General features: G+C 38.2%; 1 protein-coding gene across 1 annotated transcript in view; it reads left to right on the top strand.

The window, feature by feature from the left end:
* iqgap1 (IQ motif containing GTPase activating protein 1) overlaps positions 1-22,579 on the top strand; it is a 141,811-nt gene that overhangs the window by 112,916 nt on the left and 6,316 nt on the right. Inside the window, exons 16-30 of the mRNA XM_057836916.1 lie at positions 5,825-5,915; positions 6,021-6,188; positions 6,300-6,442; positions 7,686-7,856; positions 8,099-8,182; positions 8,257-8,328; positions 10,154-10,223; positions 10,309-10,673; positions 11,438-11,601; positions 13,690-13,914; positions 15,437-15,577; positions 15,662-15,746; positions 18,027-18,259; positions 18,366-18,498; positions 18,671-18,773. Coding sequence (XP_057692899.1) covers positions 5,825-5,915; positions 6,021-6,188; positions 6,300-6,442; positions 7,686-7,856; positions 8,099-8,182; positions 8,257-8,328; positions 10,154-10,223; positions 10,309-10,673; positions 11,438-11,601; positions 13,690-13,914; positions 15,437-15,577; positions 15,662-15,746; positions 18,027-18,259; positions 18,366-18,498; positions 18,671-18,773 — 2,248 coding nt within the window. The remainder of the gene's footprint in view (positions 1-5,824; positions 5,916-6,020; positions 6,189-6,299; positions 6,443-7,685; positions 7,857-8,098; positions 8,183-8,256; positions 8,329-10,153; positions 10,224-10,308; positions 10,674-11,437; positions 11,602-13,689; positions 13,915-15,436; positions 15,578-15,661; positions 15,747-18,026; positions 18,260-18,365; positions 18,499-18,670; positions 18,774-22,579) is intronic.

The raw sequence follows: 22,579 nt of genomic DNA, 5'->3' as shown, positions 1-22,579 counted from the left end.
AGTCACATAAACGTTATTAATAGTTCAAACCCGGCAGACTTCAAACTTTTTGTGTAAAGTTTGTTTATTTATTTTTTAAGCTCTAGAAATAATCTAGTTAAAATATTATCTAAAGAGGATTCACAAATGTAGACAGGGGTCAACTCCTCCGTCATTGGCTGGGGATCATTCAGACAATTGAAGAGAATAGGAATTTCCAAACTGCCTTCCGCGAAAGACCGACTGGCTTGGAGAAGTAATGAAAGCACGCAAAATCAACAGGATTTCAGGGAGCTGATCAAAAACTGCATATGTACACCTGCGAGAAGCCATTCAAACCCGAAGTAAATTATAGTATGTGTACTAGCGAAGGCGGAAGTTATTTTGGGGGTTTGAAGATTTTAGTAGCTTGCCATGCCACAAACATGTAAACAAGATAAAGTTTTGGGAAGGAAGAAAGAAATTAGACTTGTAAATTAGCACAATATGAATTTACATTGCCTAAAATGCTGTTTGAGCATCTCTTTTAGCTCATAAACCTCATAAAGTTGCTCTTATAAATAACCATGGAAGAGGACGGAATAACTAATATATTATAATAATGATAAAATACAATCATAATTTATTACCTATTATATTTCGATCTACACGGTTTTCGTCTCATTGATACGGTCAATATCATCGCGTCACTTCTCACGCACATAATTGATATACGGTAATAAACATCATTGGTGCTACGTGCTGTGTTACCCACTTGCAGGAATTCTCAACCTGGAGAATAAATAGATGTGAACGTTTGATCACAGAGCTTTCAGACACATGACAATGCAGACGGCTCCGTTTGACTCAGCCCTATGCGCAGCACATGACTCGTGCAGTCTGATGATGTCATGGTGTGGTCATCTCTTCTCAAATCCTATCACTTCCTGAACACGCGTTTCACGAGATGCCTCTCTTTGGTTGTATGAGTGTAATCTTAGATAAAGGATAGAACCGTTGATACTGGTCGAAAAACAGCTCTGACTCACAAGCCTAGTGTTGTGGTTTTGCATATTCACACTATATTTGGTTTGGTTCTCTGCCACTGATGACAATTTGCTCACAAAGTAGTCATAAACTTGTTTTTCACCTCTGAGCTTTTAAATGACATTCAGTGTAATTAGATTTTATTTTGTAAAATCATTTTGTAAGGGCATAGACCATTCATCCAGTTACTCTAATTTTAATTTTCTAACTTTGAAAAAGTATGTTTTCAAGCCCTCCTCTCCCTAAAAAAATAATAGTCCTGAAGTTATTTATCAGGCCCATATCTGTGGATGAAGCCAACTCGTCTGCCAAATATCAACAGCAGGTTTCACACAAACGCTGTGTCAGAAAGTCAGATATGGACTCTTGACTAAGAAAACAAAGACATTGAAAATGAGCTATTTTCATGCTTTTTTGACAGGAAATAACAAACACAGGCTCCATAGCCTTACTTCCATAAAGGGACAGAAAGTTGACGACTACTTTTGATTGGCTAGACTCATGTTTTTTTTTTTTTTTTTTTTTTAGTGCAGCAGTTTTAAGTAACATGTTGTTCATTAAAACAATAAACCTCGTGCAGTAGAAGAGTACATTGTTGCATTGGTGATTGCTTGGTGAATTAAAGCTACAATGGAAGTGTTGTCAAGGAGAAGGTAAGATGAGGTCAGAGGAGATGAAACAACATGCGGTTTCGGCTGGTTCCTCATTACCTCTGTAGTATGAGAGCAGTTAGAGAGACAGTATGTATGATTGACTGTAAGTTGAGCCTCGACAAACAGCAGCAAGTTCTGGCCAGACTCAGATGACTAACAAGCTCTATAAAGTTTGGGATCCCTCGTAATATTGACATACTCCGATCAAAGATAGCCGGGCCTCTTTGAGGCATTATTCTAGATGTGGGTTTGTAAGTAGACTTCTAATGATTTACAATACAAAAACAAACAGAAACTATAAACAGCTTTTGGTTCTAAGGAAGAGAACAACATGTAAGCAAAAAAAAAAAGTTATGAATTTTTTTATCCCTTGCGACTTTTAGTTCCTTTTTAGTTGAATGACGTGTTAAGTACTATTTAATAAGCTACACTGCAGTTATTGTACCCATACCCTCACTGCTCAGGCACTACACCCTTATTGGATGCCTCCTGTAGTCATTACTCACCTTCTGCAAATATTACTTAAAACACCTACTGGAATCGAGCAAACACTAATGAAGTTTAACGGTGACTTCTGCAAAGCTTGAACTTGGTAGAGTTCAGCTGCATTCTGCTACAGATGTTAGCTGCCCCTTCAGTCTTGAGATCAGGTATCATTCTGACTCACCCGCCCCTTCCTCAAGTGCACACACCTCCTCTTCTCCGCCCTGCAACACCAAAAGAAGGCAGAGAGCTGGAACCAAATGAGGTGGCTGTGACTGAAAATGGCAGTGTCTTGCATAGAGAATGAGTGCGCCATCTGGATTCAGAAAGGGGTTATTACAGTATTATTGTATAGTTTTGGTGTGGCTATATTGCTTTCCTAATTAGGTATCGTATAGAGCAGGGGTCCCCAAACTTTTTCCTGTGAGTGCCACATAACTTTTTCCTTCTCTGATGAGGGGCCGGGTCAGTTTGTAACAGAAAATTTGTGACGATTGCAGGAGTGCCTAAATGGAAAAATTTATTGTTTTTCAGAAAGCCACAATCAATTCTGAATTCTTCACGGAACAAAAGTAAATAAAATAAAAAAATTAAAAAATAATTAATTTTATTAAAACGAAAACATTAAGAGTGGTTTTAATATAAAATTTGTATAACTTGTTCTAACATTTATCTTTTAAGAACTAAAAGTCTCTCAATCCATTGATCGCTTGAACAGAATGTTAATCATGTTAATGCCATCTTGTTGATTTATTGTTATAATAAACAAATACAGTACTTATGTACAGTATGTTGAATGTATATATCTTTCCATTCCAACAATAATTTACAGAAAAATATGGCATATTTTATAAATGGTTTGAATTGCGGTTAATTACGATTAATTAATTTTTAAGCTGTGATTAACTCGGTTAAAAATTTTAATCGTTTGACAGCCCAAAATATTATTTAATATAATATAATATAATTAAATAGATAATAACCAAATAACCCTATCTGGGTTCTTCACAGAAAAAAGCCAGGAAATAAATAACACTATTGAAAAAAGAAAAAAAAATCGTTCAGGGGGCCGGACCAAATGTGGAGGCGGGCCGTATCCCTGGTATAAAGCATTATGCAAGTTTTCTTCGCTTATTCTAAAATTGGTTGAAATTTTGTTGTGGTATTAGTATAAAATAACCTTCGGCTGTTTTTTTTTTTTTTCATGATCATCTGATTGGATTTTGTTGACGTGCCTGATATTGTGGAGTGTGAGTCTAAACAGTTGTAGCAAAATGTTTTTTTTTTCTTCTTTCCTTTATTTTCCCTCCTCGCTTTTCTTCCAAATCTAAATAAGATATCCCAGTTAACTCTTGTGCTGGACTTTTGTAATATGTTTAGGCATCTCTAAGTTTTGGAAAACATAAGAGTTTATAGGGAAAGTGACTTTTATTTATTTCATTTTATTTTATTTTATTTTTTTAATTCATAAAACCTGGCCTCATAAAGGCCTGTGGCCTATACTACGAACGGAGTTCAACCTCCCCAGAAGTAATCCAGTTTACTAGCGGGTAACCGGAGTTGACAAAACCTGGTTGTCTAGTTTGTGGTCAATCGGTGCTACGACGCTGATTATGAGGTTGATTAGTCGAACCTGTGTCAACCCAGTCAGAGTTACTGCGCGTTCACATAAAAGGGGGCGGAGACCAGAGTCAAACACTACTTGTGACGATGGCACGGGCACCTTACTTCACGGAGGAGGAATGCGCGATGATTAAAATCCACCCTCACCGCGAAATCCAACACCGATTCGGCGAGTAGAGTGCGACGGGTCTATTGACAGCGAATTTACAGATCGTGTGATTTGTGAATGCGTCAATATGCCAGTTTACTTATGTCCATCAAAAGAAATAAAGCCTGCTGTTAGGACAATAAAAGAAGATTTGGTACGTTAACAGTAAGAAATAATTTATCGCGCATCACCACATGAAGCAGGATGATTGTATGTTTAGTCCCCTTGACTGTATGAATACGTATGTTCTTTTTTTTAGTTTGGGGCTAAAAAATCCAGCCCGACCCGAGTCCGATCAATCAACTTGATTTGCAGGCCCAAGCCCGACCAAAAAAAAAATATATATATATTTGTGAGGACTCAAGGAGAAGAAGGAAATGCGGGATGCCATGTGTTGTTGCGTAAATTAAAGCCCGTCTTTTGTAACGAATTTTCACAGTTAAACAAGACTGTAAGGTGCATATTCAATAAACATTTATGTCTTTTATATTTGTGCGTCTGTCCTATCAGTGGATTTGACAATTTAATCTCTTCGAGTTGGCAGAAAAAAACGCAAGTTTTCTCAATGTTGAAATAGTCTATATTTTCTATGATTATTATAACTGCATTTACACAACGAAATAACGCTGGAAAGTTCGTTAAATATATTTCTTGTATGAGAGCAATGCTCCGCATTTGTTTACATTCAGCGATTTTAACAATCAATTTGAAGCGTTTCCATACCCCACTCCGAATCGCACGGCATAGGCCTACAGTGTTCTTACGCAGGTATTCAGCATCACAGATGGAATACATATATTGTCCCTAGCAAAAGAGCGCACGGACAGGCACACAAGCTGCGCGGTTGTGAGGGCCTGACTCGGCGGGTTACATTAGTGACGTCCGCCTCGATCATTTGTCACAGGTAAAGAATTCCCTAAGCTGAAAATCTATATCTTTCGTGGAGTACATCGTCCGGGTACGCCAGCGGATTCTGGCGGTCCCGAAATACCCGTGCCCTCCGGAGAGAGCCCCTCACAATCCGCGCGCCAATGTCGTATGGGTCGTCCAAGTACGCTGTCATTGTCAGGAGGACACGTCCGCGGAGGAGTGCTGTTTAAATAGAGCGTGGTTAATTGGAATCCTGATGTTAAGCAAGATCTAACTCTGACACGACCAGGTTTGGCGTGTGGCGTGTGTTGCCATGGCAACACTTCTCGGTTCCAACGTATCCACCTTTCGTAGTCTCGCATAGCTGCGAACTTGCGTCGCACGTGATAAAGTTACTCTCGAAGTTACCCTGCTAAGCCAGAAAACCGGCTTCGTAGTATAGGCCACTGGCGTCCACAGTCATATCACATTTTAAGTCATGTAGGCCACAATGTCATGTGGCCTACATGACTCAAGTGTGATGTCCACATATATGGATGCCGAGTCTCAATAATAATTTATCATTAATCATTTTTTGATACATTTTTGAAAGAATAAATACAATTATAAATCAATAACATACAGTAGTTCAATTAAAATGAATTAAAAAACAAATCCAGTCTGGCTAGGGCGCTCAATAACATTCTATAAAAATAAAAAAGAATAATTAGGGGACTATTATAATTGTTAAAAAAAAAAGTTGAAAATATTCTAAATAAATAAATAAATGAGATAATAGTTACTATTAATTCTCTGCCTGCCATTGACATTGATAAATGTCCAGTTCATTTTGACTGGGAGGGCTGGCAATGATCATTTGCCGCCAACCTCCCTTTGAAAATGGATTTGACGTCCAGGGTGGATGGCAATAAATTTCTGAAGCATAACAATTACATTTAATCTTCATTACAAAAACGTACATGCTATAAAACACAGAAGTAAAAAGTGAAGTAGTTAATTTAGCACATTTGCACGCTCAGCATAGTTTTCAATGTCCATCCAGGAGACGCAAGATCCTTCTGCTGTGCTTTGGCTGGATGAGATCCAGGATGCTATTCTAAAGGCTAACCAGGACACAAAGGACGCTTTGTTGTGTAAGCTCATATTTTTTATACTCTATACATTTGGAAATTTAAAAAAAAGTTTGCAATAATGTGCTGTTTTTTTTTTTTTGCTTTATGTTCCGTTTGTGTCAATAGTCTCTCAGAGTATCCATGCCATCAACGAGGCGGTGGATAATGGTGATGCAGCTCAGACGGTCACAGCGCTACGTAACCCTGGTGCAGGACTTTATGGAGTCACCTCTGAATGTGCTCAGACCTACCAAGATGACTTGGCCAAAGCTAAAGAAGAGAAAAAGAAAGATGGTGAGAACAGCACTGAGTATGATTAATAATGACATTGATGAAATCTTAGTCGGACAAAGTGCTTGCTCAAAGTTGCGTTCATCTCTGTTTAAACTCTACTATAATATCCAGGTGATAACAGCAGTGAGTGGGTACAACACTGGGTGAAGGGTGGACACAACTACTACTACAACCTGAATACAAAAGAGGGTACCTGGGTGGAACCAGAAGGGTTCATACCTAACCACACACAGTTAAACAAGGAGGACATTCAGGTATGTTGTGCCATAGACTTCATAATGTATTGACATGACACATTCCCTATTCACCTTCGCCTTTCCGAAGGGGGCCGTCCAACATTCCGCTTCATTTATTAGCAGTCGGTCACATGCAGCGATCTAACGCTGGATTTAGGTTGAAAAAGTATGAAAGCTGTACTGCGTACAAACAGGAAGGATTGTCTCAGGAGTGATTTGTTCGAGGATTCAAGTTTATTATTATATTTTTCGTAACCATGCATGCATTTTGAAACGTGAAAAAAAATCAATGGGAGAAATTAGCCGCTACAGCATTGGTATTATACTTCGCAATATTTACATAAAATAAATTTTAACTGCCCGTTTTTTTTTTTTTTTTTTTTTTTTTTTTTTTTTTTTTTTTTTTTTTTGCTTTTAACCAAGAATCGAGACTGTTTTATGTCCATATCTATAAAGAATTTAGGGATTTAAGCATTTATTCACAAGAATTTTCAACAGAAAAAGCTCTTTGTTTACATATGGGGGCAGCTAATTTCCTAACTGACTAGCCTAATAGTTTGCAATATTTACGTAAAATAAATGCTACCTGCACATTTTTTTCACCTTCACCCAAGAACCGAGGCTGTTCTACGTCCATAGAGTATCTATAGAGAATTCAGGGATTTAAGCATTTATTTACAAAAATGTCAACGGAAAAAGCTCTTTCTTAACGTATGGCGGCCACTAATTTTCTTACTGACTAGCGTCATAGTTCGTAATATTTATGTAAAATAAATGCTAACTGCACTTATTTTTGCTTTTAACCAAGAATTGAGGCTGTTTTACGTCCATATCTATAAAGAATTCGTGGAATTAAGCATTTATTCACAAGAATTTTCAACGCGAAAAAGCTCTTTGTTGTACTAAGGGGGCCGCCACAGTGACTTAAAGACCAGCAGCACATTCGACATATTTACGTGATACTGCCCGTTTTTTTATTTGTTTTTTTTGGGGGGGGGCTTTTAACCAAGAATCGAGACTGTTTTATGTCCATATCTATAACGAATTCAGGGATTTAAGCATTTATTCACAACAATTTTCAACGGAAAAAGCTCTTTGTCTGTGTTTCCACTCGGTCAGCTTTGCGGAGATAGGCCTTCTATGAATTGGCCCTACGCCCTTTGTCCCGTCAATACATTATGAAGTTTATGGTCGTGCCTATTCAGCATTGCGTAATTTCGGCTGTTTGGCACAAACTTTTTTTTTCCTGTTGCTTCTTCAGTCTGTAGTCTCAGGGGTAACCACAGCTTACAATAGAGAGCAGCTGTGGTTGGCAAACGAAACGCTCATTACCAAGCTGCAAGCTCGTTGCCGTGGATACCTGGTAAGGAAAGGCCTAAAGGAGCGGATGAACTTCCTAAAATCACAAGATCCAGCTGTTACAAAAATACAGGTGAGATCAAAGCAATTTAATGTATGTGCACTCACACACAAACACACAGCACTGTATAAAATTGCACAAAACAAAAACCCCGCTATTTTTTTATCAATTATAATGTTTCTGGGAGGAACAAAAAAATATTGCCATATTCTGAATAAATACTGCCTAAAAATAAATAAATTAGGATTTTATGTCATTTTGTGACTATATAACCCACCCAAAATGTATCTAGCTCATTGATCGTTTTTCTCCAGGCTCACTGGAAAGGCTACAAACAGAGGAAGGAATTCCAGGAGCGTAAAAAGTATCTAGAAGATCACAGTGACGATGCTGTAAAGGTAAAACAAACCTGTTCGACGGCAGAAGCAAATACTAGACTTTATGCTTGAGGTGTTTTTGTTCTGTCTCCCAGATCCAATCAATGGTTCGAATGCATCAAGCTCGCAAGAAGTACAGAGATCGCCTGAAGTACTTCAAAGATCATGTAAGTATTACTTGTGTATTTGTCCTGTTCTCTATGTTGATGGGTTTTATGTAGAGCTGAAACGAATACTCGAGTAACTCGAGTTTAAAAACTGATCCGAGTAATTTTATTCACCTTGAGGAATCGTTTAGTTTTGCCAGCTCTAAGCATCACGTTTTGCCCGGACTACTTTTAATGTAGGACAACGCGCTGATGTCACGTGCGTAGAGGAAGAAGCAATAAAAAAAAATATAAAAAACCTTTCTGCACCCGACAGCCGCTACAAACTACGCCGTCGTTGCTAAAAACTAGCCCGCATAATGCGGTGGCAGGAGGTAGCATCTGATGCGTCTCATAGATATCACATGTATATTGAACTAGATGCGAAATGACAGAGTCAGTGGTGTTAGTAAACAGCCGCCATCTTAAAGCAGTACACTTCTCAGCGCTAATAAGATTAACGTTACTGTCACCAGCTCACGTACGTAACGTTAGCCCTGCGGAGGGCTAGGTTTCTATTAAGACCACTGTCGATGCGTGGCTAACGTGTCTTACATACAGAATTTATTTAATCTGTGAAACATAGCGCTGTAGAGTGATGAGGGTGTAGAATGAAAATATGATGAAGCTAACTGTCAATTTTAGCTCAGTAGTCAATGCTGGAAAAAACACCAAGTAGCACTGGCCCCTAATGTGCTCCAATACAGCAGGTATCATACTGTAACGTTGACAAAGAGTCAACCGCTTCGTTAGGTTGCAATTATTTCTTTTGTGGGAACTTGTGGAACGACAACAACAACAGGAAGGCATGTCTCTCGCTCTCCCGCACCTCCCTCACCCCCGCACTTCACGCGGTGCATTCAAGAACGCATGCAAATATCCCCGCCATATTATAACCTGATATGTTACAATACATTTATTTTGAACACTGCAAAACCTCAAAATCCTATCAGGACTTACAGTTAGGACTAACTTAAAACTTAACTAGAACTTAAAAATGGCTTGACACAAATGGAAATTCAATTGAAACACGTGGGAAAAACACCTAACTTTTAAGTGATGTGTGTTATCAAGCGTAATGGCATTTTTAGGTAAGAAATATATATATTTTTTATAAGATCTAAAAGTTTTTGGAGTGAAAGCAGTGAATCGGTCTTTTTTTTTTATTCTAGTCACATCTGAGAGGCAATTGTTGGCTGTTTTAAACAATGTACATTGAAAATAAAGACATTGATTGACGGAAAATGGTTCAATATTAGATGAAATGTCTTTTTTTCTCATGTATATTTATAATTGCTCTTTACCTAAAAAATGTTTTATCCGATTAATCGATAGGATTTTCAGTCGATTACTCGATTACTAAAATATTCGATAGCTGCAGCCCTAGTTTTATGCAAAGCAAACATTTAACAGTACAGTGATCTCTCGCTGCTTCGCGCTTCAAACTTTGCTACTTAGCGATTTTTCACTTTTGGCGGCGGGTTCTGGTCCCCATTAAGCGCGACAAACTAGGGATCACTATCCACAGAAACTGTGTGTTCTATGTAAAAAAAAAAAAAAAAAAAAAAAAAAAACTGAATGTAATTAAATATATAATTTTACTTAGCAAAAAGACTGTTGCAGTAATGTTTCTGCAAGCAGTTGTATTTTAATTAATGGTTTAAATCACGTCCTACATATGTCACACATGTTTTCCTGCAACATCCACTGACATTTAGTGGTTCTTTAGGGTTTGAAAGTGTAGTTGTCTCATTTAATATGCCTAACCTATGTGATTTAAAATGGGCTCGGTGTTGTTAATAACATGGACTATTTAGCGGTGAAGTGATAAATGTTTTCACCACAGATCAAAGATGTGGTGAAGATTCAGGCTTTCATCAGAGCAAACAAGGCTCGGGATGACTACAAGACGCTGAGTAAGATAGAAAACAGATTTAACGAAATGCCGGATATTATTCTATTTAATTTTTAAAATTTGTATCTCAAAATGTCTTCACACAGTTAATGCTGAAAATCCACCTATGGCGGTGTTGAGGAAGTTTGTCCATCTGCTGGATCACAGTGACCAGGACTTCCAAGAAGAGTTAGAACTGATGCGCCTCCGTGAGGAAGTGATCACCAATATCCGCTCCAATCAGCAGCTGGAGAATGACCTGAACCTGATGGATATCAAGATTGGTCTGCTGGTGAAGAACAAAATCACCCTGCAGGAGGTGGTTTCACACAGTAAGAAGTTGACCAAGAAAAACAAGGGTCAGCTTTCAGACATGATGATGATGAACAAACACAGAGGTGGTCTAAAGGCCCTAAGCAAGGAGAAGAGAATCAAACTAGAAGCTTACCAGAACCTCTTCTACCTTTTACAGGTACTGTCACAGTATGACTCATAATTTGAGTCATTGTATTGCAATTTTGCCTGAGGATGATGGGTTAGTTACATTTTTGGTCTGTGCCTTTGTCATAGAGTGGATGTAAAAAGCGTATACACCCCTGTTCTAACGTCGTCTTTTGGGATAAAAATGAAACCAAGATAAATAAAGTCTAATCTTGCCCCACCATTAGTACTGCATTGCATATTAAACTTCACTGTGGTGTGGTGTTATGTTGGTAAAGATCATCAGTGTTGTTTGTTCCAAATTTTACACTTGGAATTATGGCTAAAAAGTTCAACCTTTTTGTCATTGGATTATATGTGATGAAACAAAGGTTGCTCAAAATGAATGTTTGGAGCAAACACAACATCAATCATACATAAGGTGAAGTACAGTGGTGGCAGCTTTAGTTTTATATAACACTTTGACAACAACTGAACATTACTTGGGGTTAATCAGAACCACTTTAAATGTTGCCAGATGTGGTCTCCCATTTATAAAAGTTTTATCATGGTTATTTATTTTACTAACTCCTTTTTTTTTTTTTTTTTTTTTTTTTTTTTTAAAAAAAGCATTTGGGTTGTACAGCTTTTATCACACATTAGCAATGGGAAAAAAAATGATTTCCTTTGGTCCCCCCCCCCCCCTTTTTTTTTTAAACGTAAAAAAAACAGACATTTGAGGAGGAACGTGAAGACTTTTTGTATCCACTCTATTCTCCAATGATATTTAAAAACCTCATCTTTGTCTGTTTTCAGACCAATCCCACATATCTCGCCAAGTTGATCTTCCAGATGCCTCAGAATAAATCAACAAAATTTATGGATTCTGTAATCTTCACCCTATATAATTATGCCTCAAACCAGAGAGAGGAGTACCTGTTGCTTAAGCTGTTTAAGACTGCCCTGCAGGAGGAAATCAAGTGAGTAGTTAATTAATAAGAATTACAGTAATTTTCAAATTTTTAACACACACTTTTTTAAATACTACTTTGAGGCCAACGGTTTATTGTCCAGTGTGTCCTAAAGGTTTTCCAAATACACATTCTGTGAAAAAAAATAGAGAACAACTTCAACTGAAGTTATGGAAAAAGTGCCTATGCTGCACTACCATATTTATTGTTCAAATCAAAATGGTGCAAACATCTGTATTTGGGATCAAGTGCCAATAAGGCACTTATTCTGTACTCAATGTGCTTGTGGGTACACAAATCGACAGATAGCGGACAAATAGGGTAAAGTAGAATTGGCTTTACAGTAGTCATCTTTCTTTTGACGAGCACTGATACTTTTTTTAAAACTAAAAACAACAAAACATTGTGTCAATAATATGAAAAGAAGTCACAAACTGTGTTGTTAAAAATTATTTTATTTTATTTTTTCAGTAGTGAGTAATCTAATTAACGGCGCAAACTTACTGAAGGCACGTTACTACAATTTGGTTGAATGAAGCGAAGGTTGTCTGATTTTGTCACACATCTGTCTGCCTGCCTGCCTGCCTGCCCGCCTGCCTGCCCTGGAGAGTGCAGAGCAGGAGCGGAAGGAGAGAAAGTGGTGGTTGACGCCCTTGCAAATGTGATGATGATTGGCTATTTGGCTCGAGCGTTAGCATAGCATTCGAAAAGGAAAGTGACGTCAGTTACTTTGCTGAGTAACTAATTACTCTTACAATGAGGTAAGAGAGTTACTAACTCAATTATTTTTTGGGAGAAGTAATTTGTAACTAACTAGTTACTTTTTAAAAGTAAGATTTAAAACACCGGTCACAAATAAAGCAAAGTATAAACAACTTGTCAATTTGAATATTAACTGTTAGTAAAGCTTGCAAGCAATGAAATCTTGTAACCACATTTTTCTACAAATGCAAACTAAACAAAATATACACATCTCCAACATACAACACAATGCTCATGAATATTAAACAAAGTAAGAAAATAATTTATAAGCGATGCTTGTATAAGGCACAAACAACATAGTGATATGGGAAGAACTGCAATGGTACACTGGCTGCAGACGTTAGCTTGACCATTTAGCTTTCTCTATACGCAATGAGCTCGCGTCAACAAATGATGATGTTTGTGAAAAGTGCTGTAACTTTTCAAAATTAATTACTCCTAGTGCCAGCAGGGGTCATCAAACCAGCTGAAACACAGGGAGGCAACAAGTGGACATGAGAGCACAGACAAATGCATATTGGCCCAAAACCGAAAATGAGAAAAACAAAAACAATGTCGATATTATCCGATATCATTTTAAAATGCTTTTATTGGCTAACCCATAATATCGGACAGCTCTATTTGAGATCCCTTAGTTACCATACAATCAAGCACTTCAACCTAAACCCACTCCAACCCAAAACTCAATGATAACATACAAACAATGACAGTTTCAAGATTTTACTGCAAATAATTAATTCAAACACACTATTGACACCACAATTTTGCTGGATCTAATTATTTAGCTTTTTCAGCCACTTAACAAACAACAGACAAAATAGCTTTGCTCAGGTGTTCATTCTCATTTAAGCCTGTTTTGCGTTCATGTGATAGCCATGCCTTGAAGTGCTTTCAGCAGTCTTTGTTGCACAATTTACTTAAACATATTCTACCTTTTGTCAGGAGAATGTTCTGGCACGCTATCTTCAATTCATTTTGCATCAGTATAATAGTCGTGCCATGAACTTGGGCAGTGGGAAAAGTTATGGGTTGCCTGGGGTGCCGAAAGGAAGAAAACCGTTACCTCAGTTCTTAATTTTTTCCCCTGTAGCTAATTCAATTAAAGAAACGCACCCCAGCCCTAACTTAAATACAGTGCATATTTAAAACATATTTCAAATTGTTGAAATGTTACTGTCAGATATGTTTAATTGGCTAACCACCAAAGAAAATGTAATGAATGCTATTCTTGCAGTTAAATCACTATAATGGATGGGTCCTTTCTCGAAAATGAATACCAAAACTTGATGTCAGAACATTTTAGCATAACCTCCCCTGAACATTTAATGTGCGCAGGTCAAAAGTTGACCAGATGAAGGAGATTGTCACAGGAAATCCGACTGTCATAAAAATGGTAGTAAGTTTTCACCGAGGTGCGAGGGGCCAGAATGCACTGAGACAGATCTTGGCACCAGTTGTGAAGGAGATCATGGATGACAAAACGCTTAACATCAAGACCGACCCCGTGGACATCTATAAGAGCTGGGTCAACCAGATGGAAATGCAAACCGGAGAGGCCAGGTGAGTTAAACAGGAGACTTTAAGCATAGTTTAATATAGTGTAAAGTAGACTTTTTTTTCCCCCCGGCATCTTTGCATAATATTCTTCACTACCTCCAATGTTTACTAATGTTATGATTTGATATTTTGTTGAATCAACCTTCTTATGTTTTGGACACATCCGAAGCATTTAATTTCAAAGGTATTTGGCTATGTTATGGACAAATAAAATTCGGCCATTGCATTTCTGCAAAACTCAGAATGGCTGACTCAGTCACATTCACATATAAGTAGCTAAAAGTCTGTACTTAAACCAAATACTGTATGTATTTAAACCAAATCAGTATGTAATTTTATTGTCTTTCAGTGGTCTCTGTAGAGTGATATTTTATTGTTTTGAATCAGCATATGCCGATAACCTTAAGCAAAAATATCAAGGTATTACAATTACAGCTTTAAAATATGTACTTTGAGATATCTGGGTTAAAAAAAACTTTTTTTCCCATTGAACAGGATTTTTATTTTTCAAAACATATTAGCAAATTGGAACATAAGTGTATTGTTAAAATAACAAAAAATATTCTAAATTAAATTAAAACAAACGCGGTCCTTTAGGTGAGCGTAAACCCACAGCCACAGCTTATTATTATTATCATCAAAACAAAAATAAATGAATTCTTTTCCATTATAAGCACGTGTGTATGACTCGTATAATGTTTACATTATGCACACATTCTCTTTCTCAACAAAGTTGCCAGAGAGAAAAAATACATGTTTTACCACCGCTAGACACACTAAACATGCTGGAGTTCTCTCGTAACTGGTGGAAAACGTTCATTATAGTGTTTACTAATCTTTAATTTTGTATGAATGTGAATACATATTGGAGGTATTGCCTCCTCAGCAGCCGCCCTCCGCAAACATGTTTTACATGTCGGTTGACCCTTCTCCCATAAGCTGTGGCCGTCTGCAACTTTTCTGTAGCTGACATATTCCCATACCAGCGATTTCGTTTTCTTCAATGGGAGAAAAAAGTTCAGGAGTTTCACCTCCTCCAGTCATCGTGTAGCACAGCTGACTCACTGACACTGAGCAACAACCGGTGGGGGAGGGTTGAGCCTCGCCGCTCTAAGCAAGGGATATCTCCCTGCATTTATGGTACTTAAAAAATAGCTAATACCTTAGCGACGGTATGAAATTTTTACGGTTTTAAAATCGTGATGTTTTCATACCGCGGTATACCTTGAAACCGGTTATCGGCACATGCCTAGTTTTGACCCATTAGGTGACTGTACTGTATAATTTAACTTAAAACCTTTTAAAACTTGTTGAACTTTTCGTTCTGTCCATTTTATTTTAGGATGTCCTTAGGGAAACTGTACAAAAATCAAGCAATCACCTCAGAATCTTTTATTTTCTACTGCCTCATGACTCAATTGATTAATGTTTAGGCCATTTATTTTTTAGGATCACCCTTACGAACCCATTCAAAAAAATCAGCAAAATATAACCTTTAAACTTCCTGCCTTGCTGTTTTCCACAGTAAGCTGCCATACGATGTAACCCCTGAGCAGGCAATGTCCCATGAAGAAGTTCGGAATAGACTGGAAGCCTCTATCAAGAGCATGAAGGCAGTCACTGACAAGTTCCTTTCTGCCATAATTGTCTCTGTGGATAAAATTCCGTAAGTGTCAGATGATTCAAACCGGCATATATTCAACTTGTGTTAAACGCATCCAACTCAACGCTGCAATGATGTGTCCTCTAGCTACGGGATGCGTTTTATCTCCAAAGTCCTTAAAGACACCCTCCATGAGAAATTTCCAGATGCGACAGAGGACGAACTGCTTAAGGTTTGCTGACTTTATCCGCAACTTTTAAAGTGTCTCTTCAAACTAATTACAAAAATATTATGACATTCACTTCATTTCTGGAGAGAAATATCAGCCTGAAGTACTCCAAAGACTGTATCTTACAGCAGTGTGCTCCAATTCTATCTTTTCTTCCATTGCAAGTCTTAAATCGTTTACTAATGAATCTACTATGCAGCAGCCCTCTGCTGCTTTTCCTTGTTCCAGGTTCTCTTCTTCTTGACCTTCCTATTTCATAATTATGTCTTTGTTTTTGTGTCTCCTGGCTTTGTGCTTTTTCCACTTTGCTAATCCTTCAGTGTCGAGGCGCACCTCTCACTACTCTTTAGCTGTATTCTCAAGGTGAGCTAGCATATTTTCTCTCTGCTCTCCTCCTGCACAAGTTGCCCTTTGATATATTCAACTGCCTTTCCTCCTCTTACTTAAACACATAGTAAACCTTCTGAATAATATCACATTTGATTTTGATGTTAAGGATGGGAATCAAAATCCGATTCCAATTCGGAACCGGTTCCTAGTGTTTCGAGGCCTCGACATCACAATGAAAAAGCCTTAACGATCCCTTTAACGAGTCCTGAAGACGCATATTGCGTCGTGACTGTCTTGTTGTCCAAACGCATCAAACTAGCATGGCGCCAAGAACCACCCGCTCCAAAGTTTGGCTACACTTCACCAGGAAAGAGGGTGAAAATGAAAGGTTACGATGGTTTAGCACGAAGCACGAGCATTGCAGCTGTAAACATAACAATGACAGCATGTAGGTTCAAACGCTCGAAAGTGTGTCTTCACTTCACGAGGAAAAATTACAACAAAACGACTTGCAATCATTGCAAGGTGGAGATAACTGCATCGGGAGGGAAAAGACTGCACTGTCCTCACCGAGACAGCTTTACAGCTAGCTAAACTCCGAAATGACGATACAGAAGACGTTGGTATAATTTTCTGACTTTATTCAACCATCACTTGAAGAGTGAAACTGAAAATAGAAATGAAACAAATCAATTTCGTCCCCAATAACAAACAGGTTTGCATCAACGTAAATCAGCGATGATTAGCTGCTTATTCAGTAATAACAAAACAGTTAGCATGCATTCGCTAGCATTAGCACATCGTTCAAACCACTGCACAACTGGATTTAAGTGTCCGATCGCGAGTGGAAACACACAACAACAACAACACAAAAGATGATACATACAGGCGTTGCCTCTGTAGATATTTTACAAGCATTAACAAAGAACGTAGGGTCGTCGCAGTGCTTCCCTCTCTCACTAACTCGCTCACTCGCTTGGATGCGGCATTTCTTCTTCTTCGCGTGTAAGCGCGCTCTTCTTCATGTGAGCGCGTTCTTCTTCGCGTGAGGAAGCGCAAGGGCGCCCCCACTTGAGCGTGAAAGCGCCATAAAAACTAAAAGGCATGCATTTCAACATACTGGTAAATAATACGCTTTAACAGGGGTCCCCAAACTACGGCCCGCCCCGACATTTGGTCCGGCCCCCTGAACAATACCAGAGAGCTTTTTTTTTTCCCTAATAGTGTTATTTATTTTCTGGCCTTTTTCTGTGAAGAAGTCAGAGAGGGTTATTTGGTTATTATCTATTTGATTAATAGTGTTATTAGTATTAATTATTATTATATTATATTATTATTTTTATTTGATTTACTTTTGTTCCGTGAAATATCCAGAAAGGGTTATTTGATTGTGGCTTTCTGAAAAACAATAATTTTTTACATTTAAGCACTCCTGCAATCGTCACACTTTTTCTGTTACAAACTGACCCCGGCCCCTCATCAGAGAAGGGAAAAGTTATGCGGCCCTCACTGGAAAAAGTTTGGGGACCCCTGCAAGTTTAACACATATTGCTAACGGCAGACCAACGACCTATATGCCAATATAATACCAATATTTTTTATTTCAATTAGAAAAATGTTTCAGTAAAATGTTACACATTCTTGTGCATTTGCCACTTATTGCCACAGTTAATATTGAGGCTTTGGGCCTCTTTTGACCTTGTTGTGAGTTTGTAAGGTTGTGACTTCTGATTAAACAAACTCGATGCCAATCAAAACGTTTTTTTCTTCTTTTCCCCCCAAATTAGAATCGATAAGAGAATCGATAAAGAATCGAATCATTAAGCAATATCGATAATGGAATCGGAATCGGAAAAATCCTATCAATTCCCATCCCTAATGATAAACATTAAATGATACATTTGGAAAACCTTGAACTGAATTCCTTGTAACTGAACCATTTTACGATTTCAGATCGTGGGGAACCTTTTGTATTACCGTTACATGAACCCGGCAATTGTTGCGCCAGATGCCTTTGACATCATTGAGATGTCAGCAGGTGGTCAGCTAACTACTGAGCAGCGCCGAAACTTGGGCTCTGTAGCAAAGATGCTGCAGCATGCTGCCTCCAACAAGATGTTTCTCGGGGATAACGCTCACCTAAATCCCATCAATGAATATCTCAGCAACTCTTATCAAAAGTTCAGGTGCGGTATTCATTGCTATCATTGAAAAAGAATGTTAAGCAACTGTTGCCTGATTTGTTTTTGCAATTAAATGAATGTGACAATGTTGTTCTGTTTTTTTTCACAGGCGATATTTTTTGACAGCATGTGACGTTCCCTCACTTGAAGATAAATTTAATGTGGATCAGTACTCTGATTTGGTCACTGTCACCAAACCTGTCATTTACATCTCTATTGGAGAAATGATAAACACACACACAGTGAGTTTGATTTTGCCTCAATATCTTACATATTTAAAAAAAAACAAAACAAAAAAAAACAATATTTTGCACTTTCCTCCACTATAGCCCAGTTTTATCTTCTAAACATAATCTATTGAATTTCAGATTTGTATTTTCTCCACTTATGCGTTTACTCTTACTTTCTTATTAGCTTCTTCTGGATCATCAGGATGCCATTGCCCCAGAACACAATGATCCCATACATGAGCTGCTGGAGGACCTGGGAGAGGTTCCGACTGTAGAGGCTCTCATTGGTGAGTGGCTGAAAAACATCTGGCATATTTTAGACCATGTAAAAAGCAAATGACAATAACCAAGTATTCAGAATAGCACAGGTGTGCCACATATTTTAAGAACAGGCTGTTTTTTCTCTCGTGCCAATATTAGTCATCTGGGAGACCCTGAACAGGATATGTATGAAAATGAATGAATAGATTATCAACACCTATCAGGAATAGAATATTACGTGTTGTTGTGAGTTTCAGCTCAACCCATCAGGGTTCGCCAGAGCGAGTCACTCGCATGATTGGTTTGGCACAGTTTTTATACCAGATGCCCCTTATGACACAACGCTCTCATTTATCTGGGCTTGGTGTAGTGTAGTGGCTGAATTAGGGTTACCGGCTGGGAATCCAACCCATGTCAGGCATCTTCCAAGGGACGACTCCAGGGCAAGACACACGGGCGGCGACGTCACTCGCGTGCAATACATTTTCTATGGCATGAGCGCGAAGAGGCAAAAATGGCCAACCCTCTCGCGCCAAAGCAACACGTGACGTTCCTGCACGTGAAATTTCACACGTGCACGTATACATGCATGCGGACCAGTGACGGGATATAAGAAAATAGGAAATGGTTAAACTTCTGTCGTTGTTGCTTGGCACTACAACCAATCAGCATCTGATTTATTGATCGGCAAATTACCTGCAAGGACAGTGGCCAACCCGGAAATTGGCATCCACATGCCACACTTTGTTAACATGAAAAAGAAAAAACAACTTTGACAACATGGAGGAGCGTATCATTTTAGCAGTGTGCGACCTTACCTTCCTTATGATACCTCTCGGTAGGGCTGCAACTAATGATTGTTTTTATAATAGATGAATGTCACTTTTTTCAATTGCCTTCACAATTTAACTTGAAGTTGTTTTAGGCATATTGTAAGTAACAATGAAGACAAAATGGATGACTTTTTTCTTCAAAAATAATATTTTATGACAGCTTCCTGACTTAACTGTACTGTAGTCTACAGCTGTACTCTTTTAAGTACATACAGTGGGGCAAATAAGTATTTAGTCGACCACTAATTGTGCAAGTTCTCCCACTTGAAAATCTTAGAGAGGCCTGTAATTGTCAACATGGGTAAACCTCAACCATGAGAGACAGAATGTGGGGAAAAAAACAGAAAATCACATTGTTTGATTTTTAAAGAATTTATTTGCAAATCATGGTGAATATAAGTATTTGGTCTATACCAAAAGTTCATCCCAATACTTTGTTATGTACCCTTTGTTGGCAATAACGGAGGCCAAACGTTTTCTGTAACTCTTCACAAGCTTTTCACACACTGTTGCTGGTATTTTGGCCCATTCCTCCATGCAGATCTCCTCTAGAGCAGTGATGTTTTGGGGCTGTCGTTGGGCAACACAGACTTTCAACTCCCTCCTCACCCCGTGGTGTCAAAATGATAACAAGAACGGGGAGCAAAAATCCCAGAACCACACGGGGGGACCTAGTGAATGACCTACAGAGAGCTGGGACCACAGTAACAAAGGCTACTATCAGTAACACAATGGACTCAAATCCTGCACTGCCAGACGTGTCCCCCTGCTGAAGAAAGTACACGTCCAGGCCCGTCTGCGGTTCGCTAGATAGCATTTGGATGATCCAGAAGACGACTGGGAGATTGTGTTATGGTCAGATGAAACCAAAATAGAACTTTGGGTAGAAACACAGGTTCTCATGTTTGGAGGAAAAAGAATACTGAATTGCACCATACCCACTGTGAAGCATGGGGGTGGAAACATCATGCTTTGGGGTTGTTTTTCTGCAAAGGGACCAGGACGACTGATCTGTGTAAAGGAAAGCATGAATGGGGCCATGTATCGAAAGATTTTGAGTGAAAATCTCCTTCCATCAGCAAGGGCATTGAAGGTGAGACGTGGCTGGGTCTTTCAGCATGACAATGATCCCAAACACACAGCCAGGGCAACAAAGGAATGGCTTCATAAGAAGCATTTCAAGGTCCTGGAGTGGCCTAGCCAGTCTCCAGGTCTCAACCCCATAGAAAATCTGCGGAGGGAGTTGATACTTGAATACTTATTTTTCACCCTGATTTGCAAATAAATTATTTAAAAATCAAACAATGTGATTTTCTGGTTTTCCACATTCTTTCTCTCATGGTTGAGGTTTAACCATGTTGACAATTACAGGCCTCTCTAATATTTTCAAGTGGGAGAACTTGCACAATTAGTTGTTGATTAAATACTTATTTGCCCTACTGTAAAACTTTTTAATAAAGGTTCTGAGTACAAAATGTGAAAATAATTTCTCAGTACACAAATCAGACAGAATTCCTGTTCATTCAAATTTAAAAAAGTGCTGCTGACTGACAATTTTTTTCTTGTGGGCAAAGCGCCGATATGAATTGGGTCAATGACTCATTTTTTTTCCTATAAACTAAACAACAACATTGAATAAGGAGGAGGCAGACTGTAATGTATCGGTTTTCTTTAACAATTTTTCATAAATGCAATCCAAATCCAATTTCAAAGCACACTCTCTTGTATGACAATTTATAGATTGAGTTTGTATTGATTTGAGTTTTTGTTGAAAGGAGACTCTAAGCTTTTATATGAATGGGTTTATGTGTGTGGTTTCTTTCTAAAAAGAAATGAGACAACTTTACTATTTAACAATAACTCAAGTGCTAATATGCTTTTACAAAACGCAATACAAATGAACACTTAAGACACTTATTAACATAATGCTAACTATCTTAGGGCTCCGTGCTAATTAGTAGTAGAAGTAGTAGTAGTAGTAGAAGTCTCAACAACAAAAAATACAAACAATACAATTGGCTTCATATACTCACCTCTGACGGTGGCATACTGAATCTAACAACACAAAAGACAATCTATCTCTCGACAGTTTGCAATATTGTTGATTCAGCAACCCAACAGCAGCAGCAGCAGCAGCAATCTCTCCCTCTCTTGCTCTAATCACTGGCGCACGCCTCACATTACACACAAACAAGGATCCAAACGGGACTGCTCATTGCTGCTGGCAAAAATCGGTCATCAAATTAGTTGGCAACTAATTTATGAAAGAATTTTAATCGATTAGTTGTTGCAGCCTTACCTTTCGGCATGATTTCCGGCACATAAATAAAAAAGTATCAGTATGGGAAGTAATTAGATGATCGTATTCTCGATTGACTATTCTAGTCTTTAAGATAGGGTGGATCTAGAGTCCTTTTTATTTATTTACCTATTTATTTATTTATAAATCAAGGTTAAAATCAGTATTGATGTTAATTCTAACAAAACCTTCTGCCTCCTCATGCTTGCAATCGTAATGGACCAGAAACTTTAAAATTCCCTTCAAAGTCATAGCCGATCAGAGACTAGCGATGACGCACAGGCGATGTGTGTCGCTGTTAAAATACCTGAACTGAGCCTCATATGGACAAATAAATGAGGATCTACTCTAAGTACAACAAAAGAACAACTGCCTAACTTACATAGCAAAAGTCCGCTATTTTAAATGCTATAAAATGCCAACGTTTTATTTTTCAATGCTCCTAATAAATCGTTCTAACACATATTCCCACAAAAAAACAGCAAAATATACCTATTAACTAAATTAAGAATGCATTAAAAAACATTACCTCAAACAAAAACTTAGCTTATGTTGGTCTTAACAGGGAGCAGATGGATTCAGCCATGTGAAATGAGTTATGTCATATTCAATGTTGCCGATAGAGGGCAGTGTATCCACCCAAATCAATAAAACTAATTGCAAACACTTTCAAAAGAAACCATTACAGCGCCACTTTAAT

Source organism: Corythoichthys intestinalis, chromosome 1 (genome assembly GCF_030265065.1).
Source record: "Corythoichthys intestinalis isolate RoL2023-P3 chromosome 1, ASM3026506v1, whole genome shotgun sequence".
In the NCBI taxonomy this organism is placed as follows: domain Eukaryota; kingdom Metazoa; phylum Chordata; class Actinopteri; order Syngnathiformes; family Syngnathidae; genus Corythoichthys; species Corythoichthys intestinalis.
The sequence above is the reverse complement of the archived record's forward strand: the minus strand, read 5'-3'. Positions and strand labels throughout refer to the sequence as shown.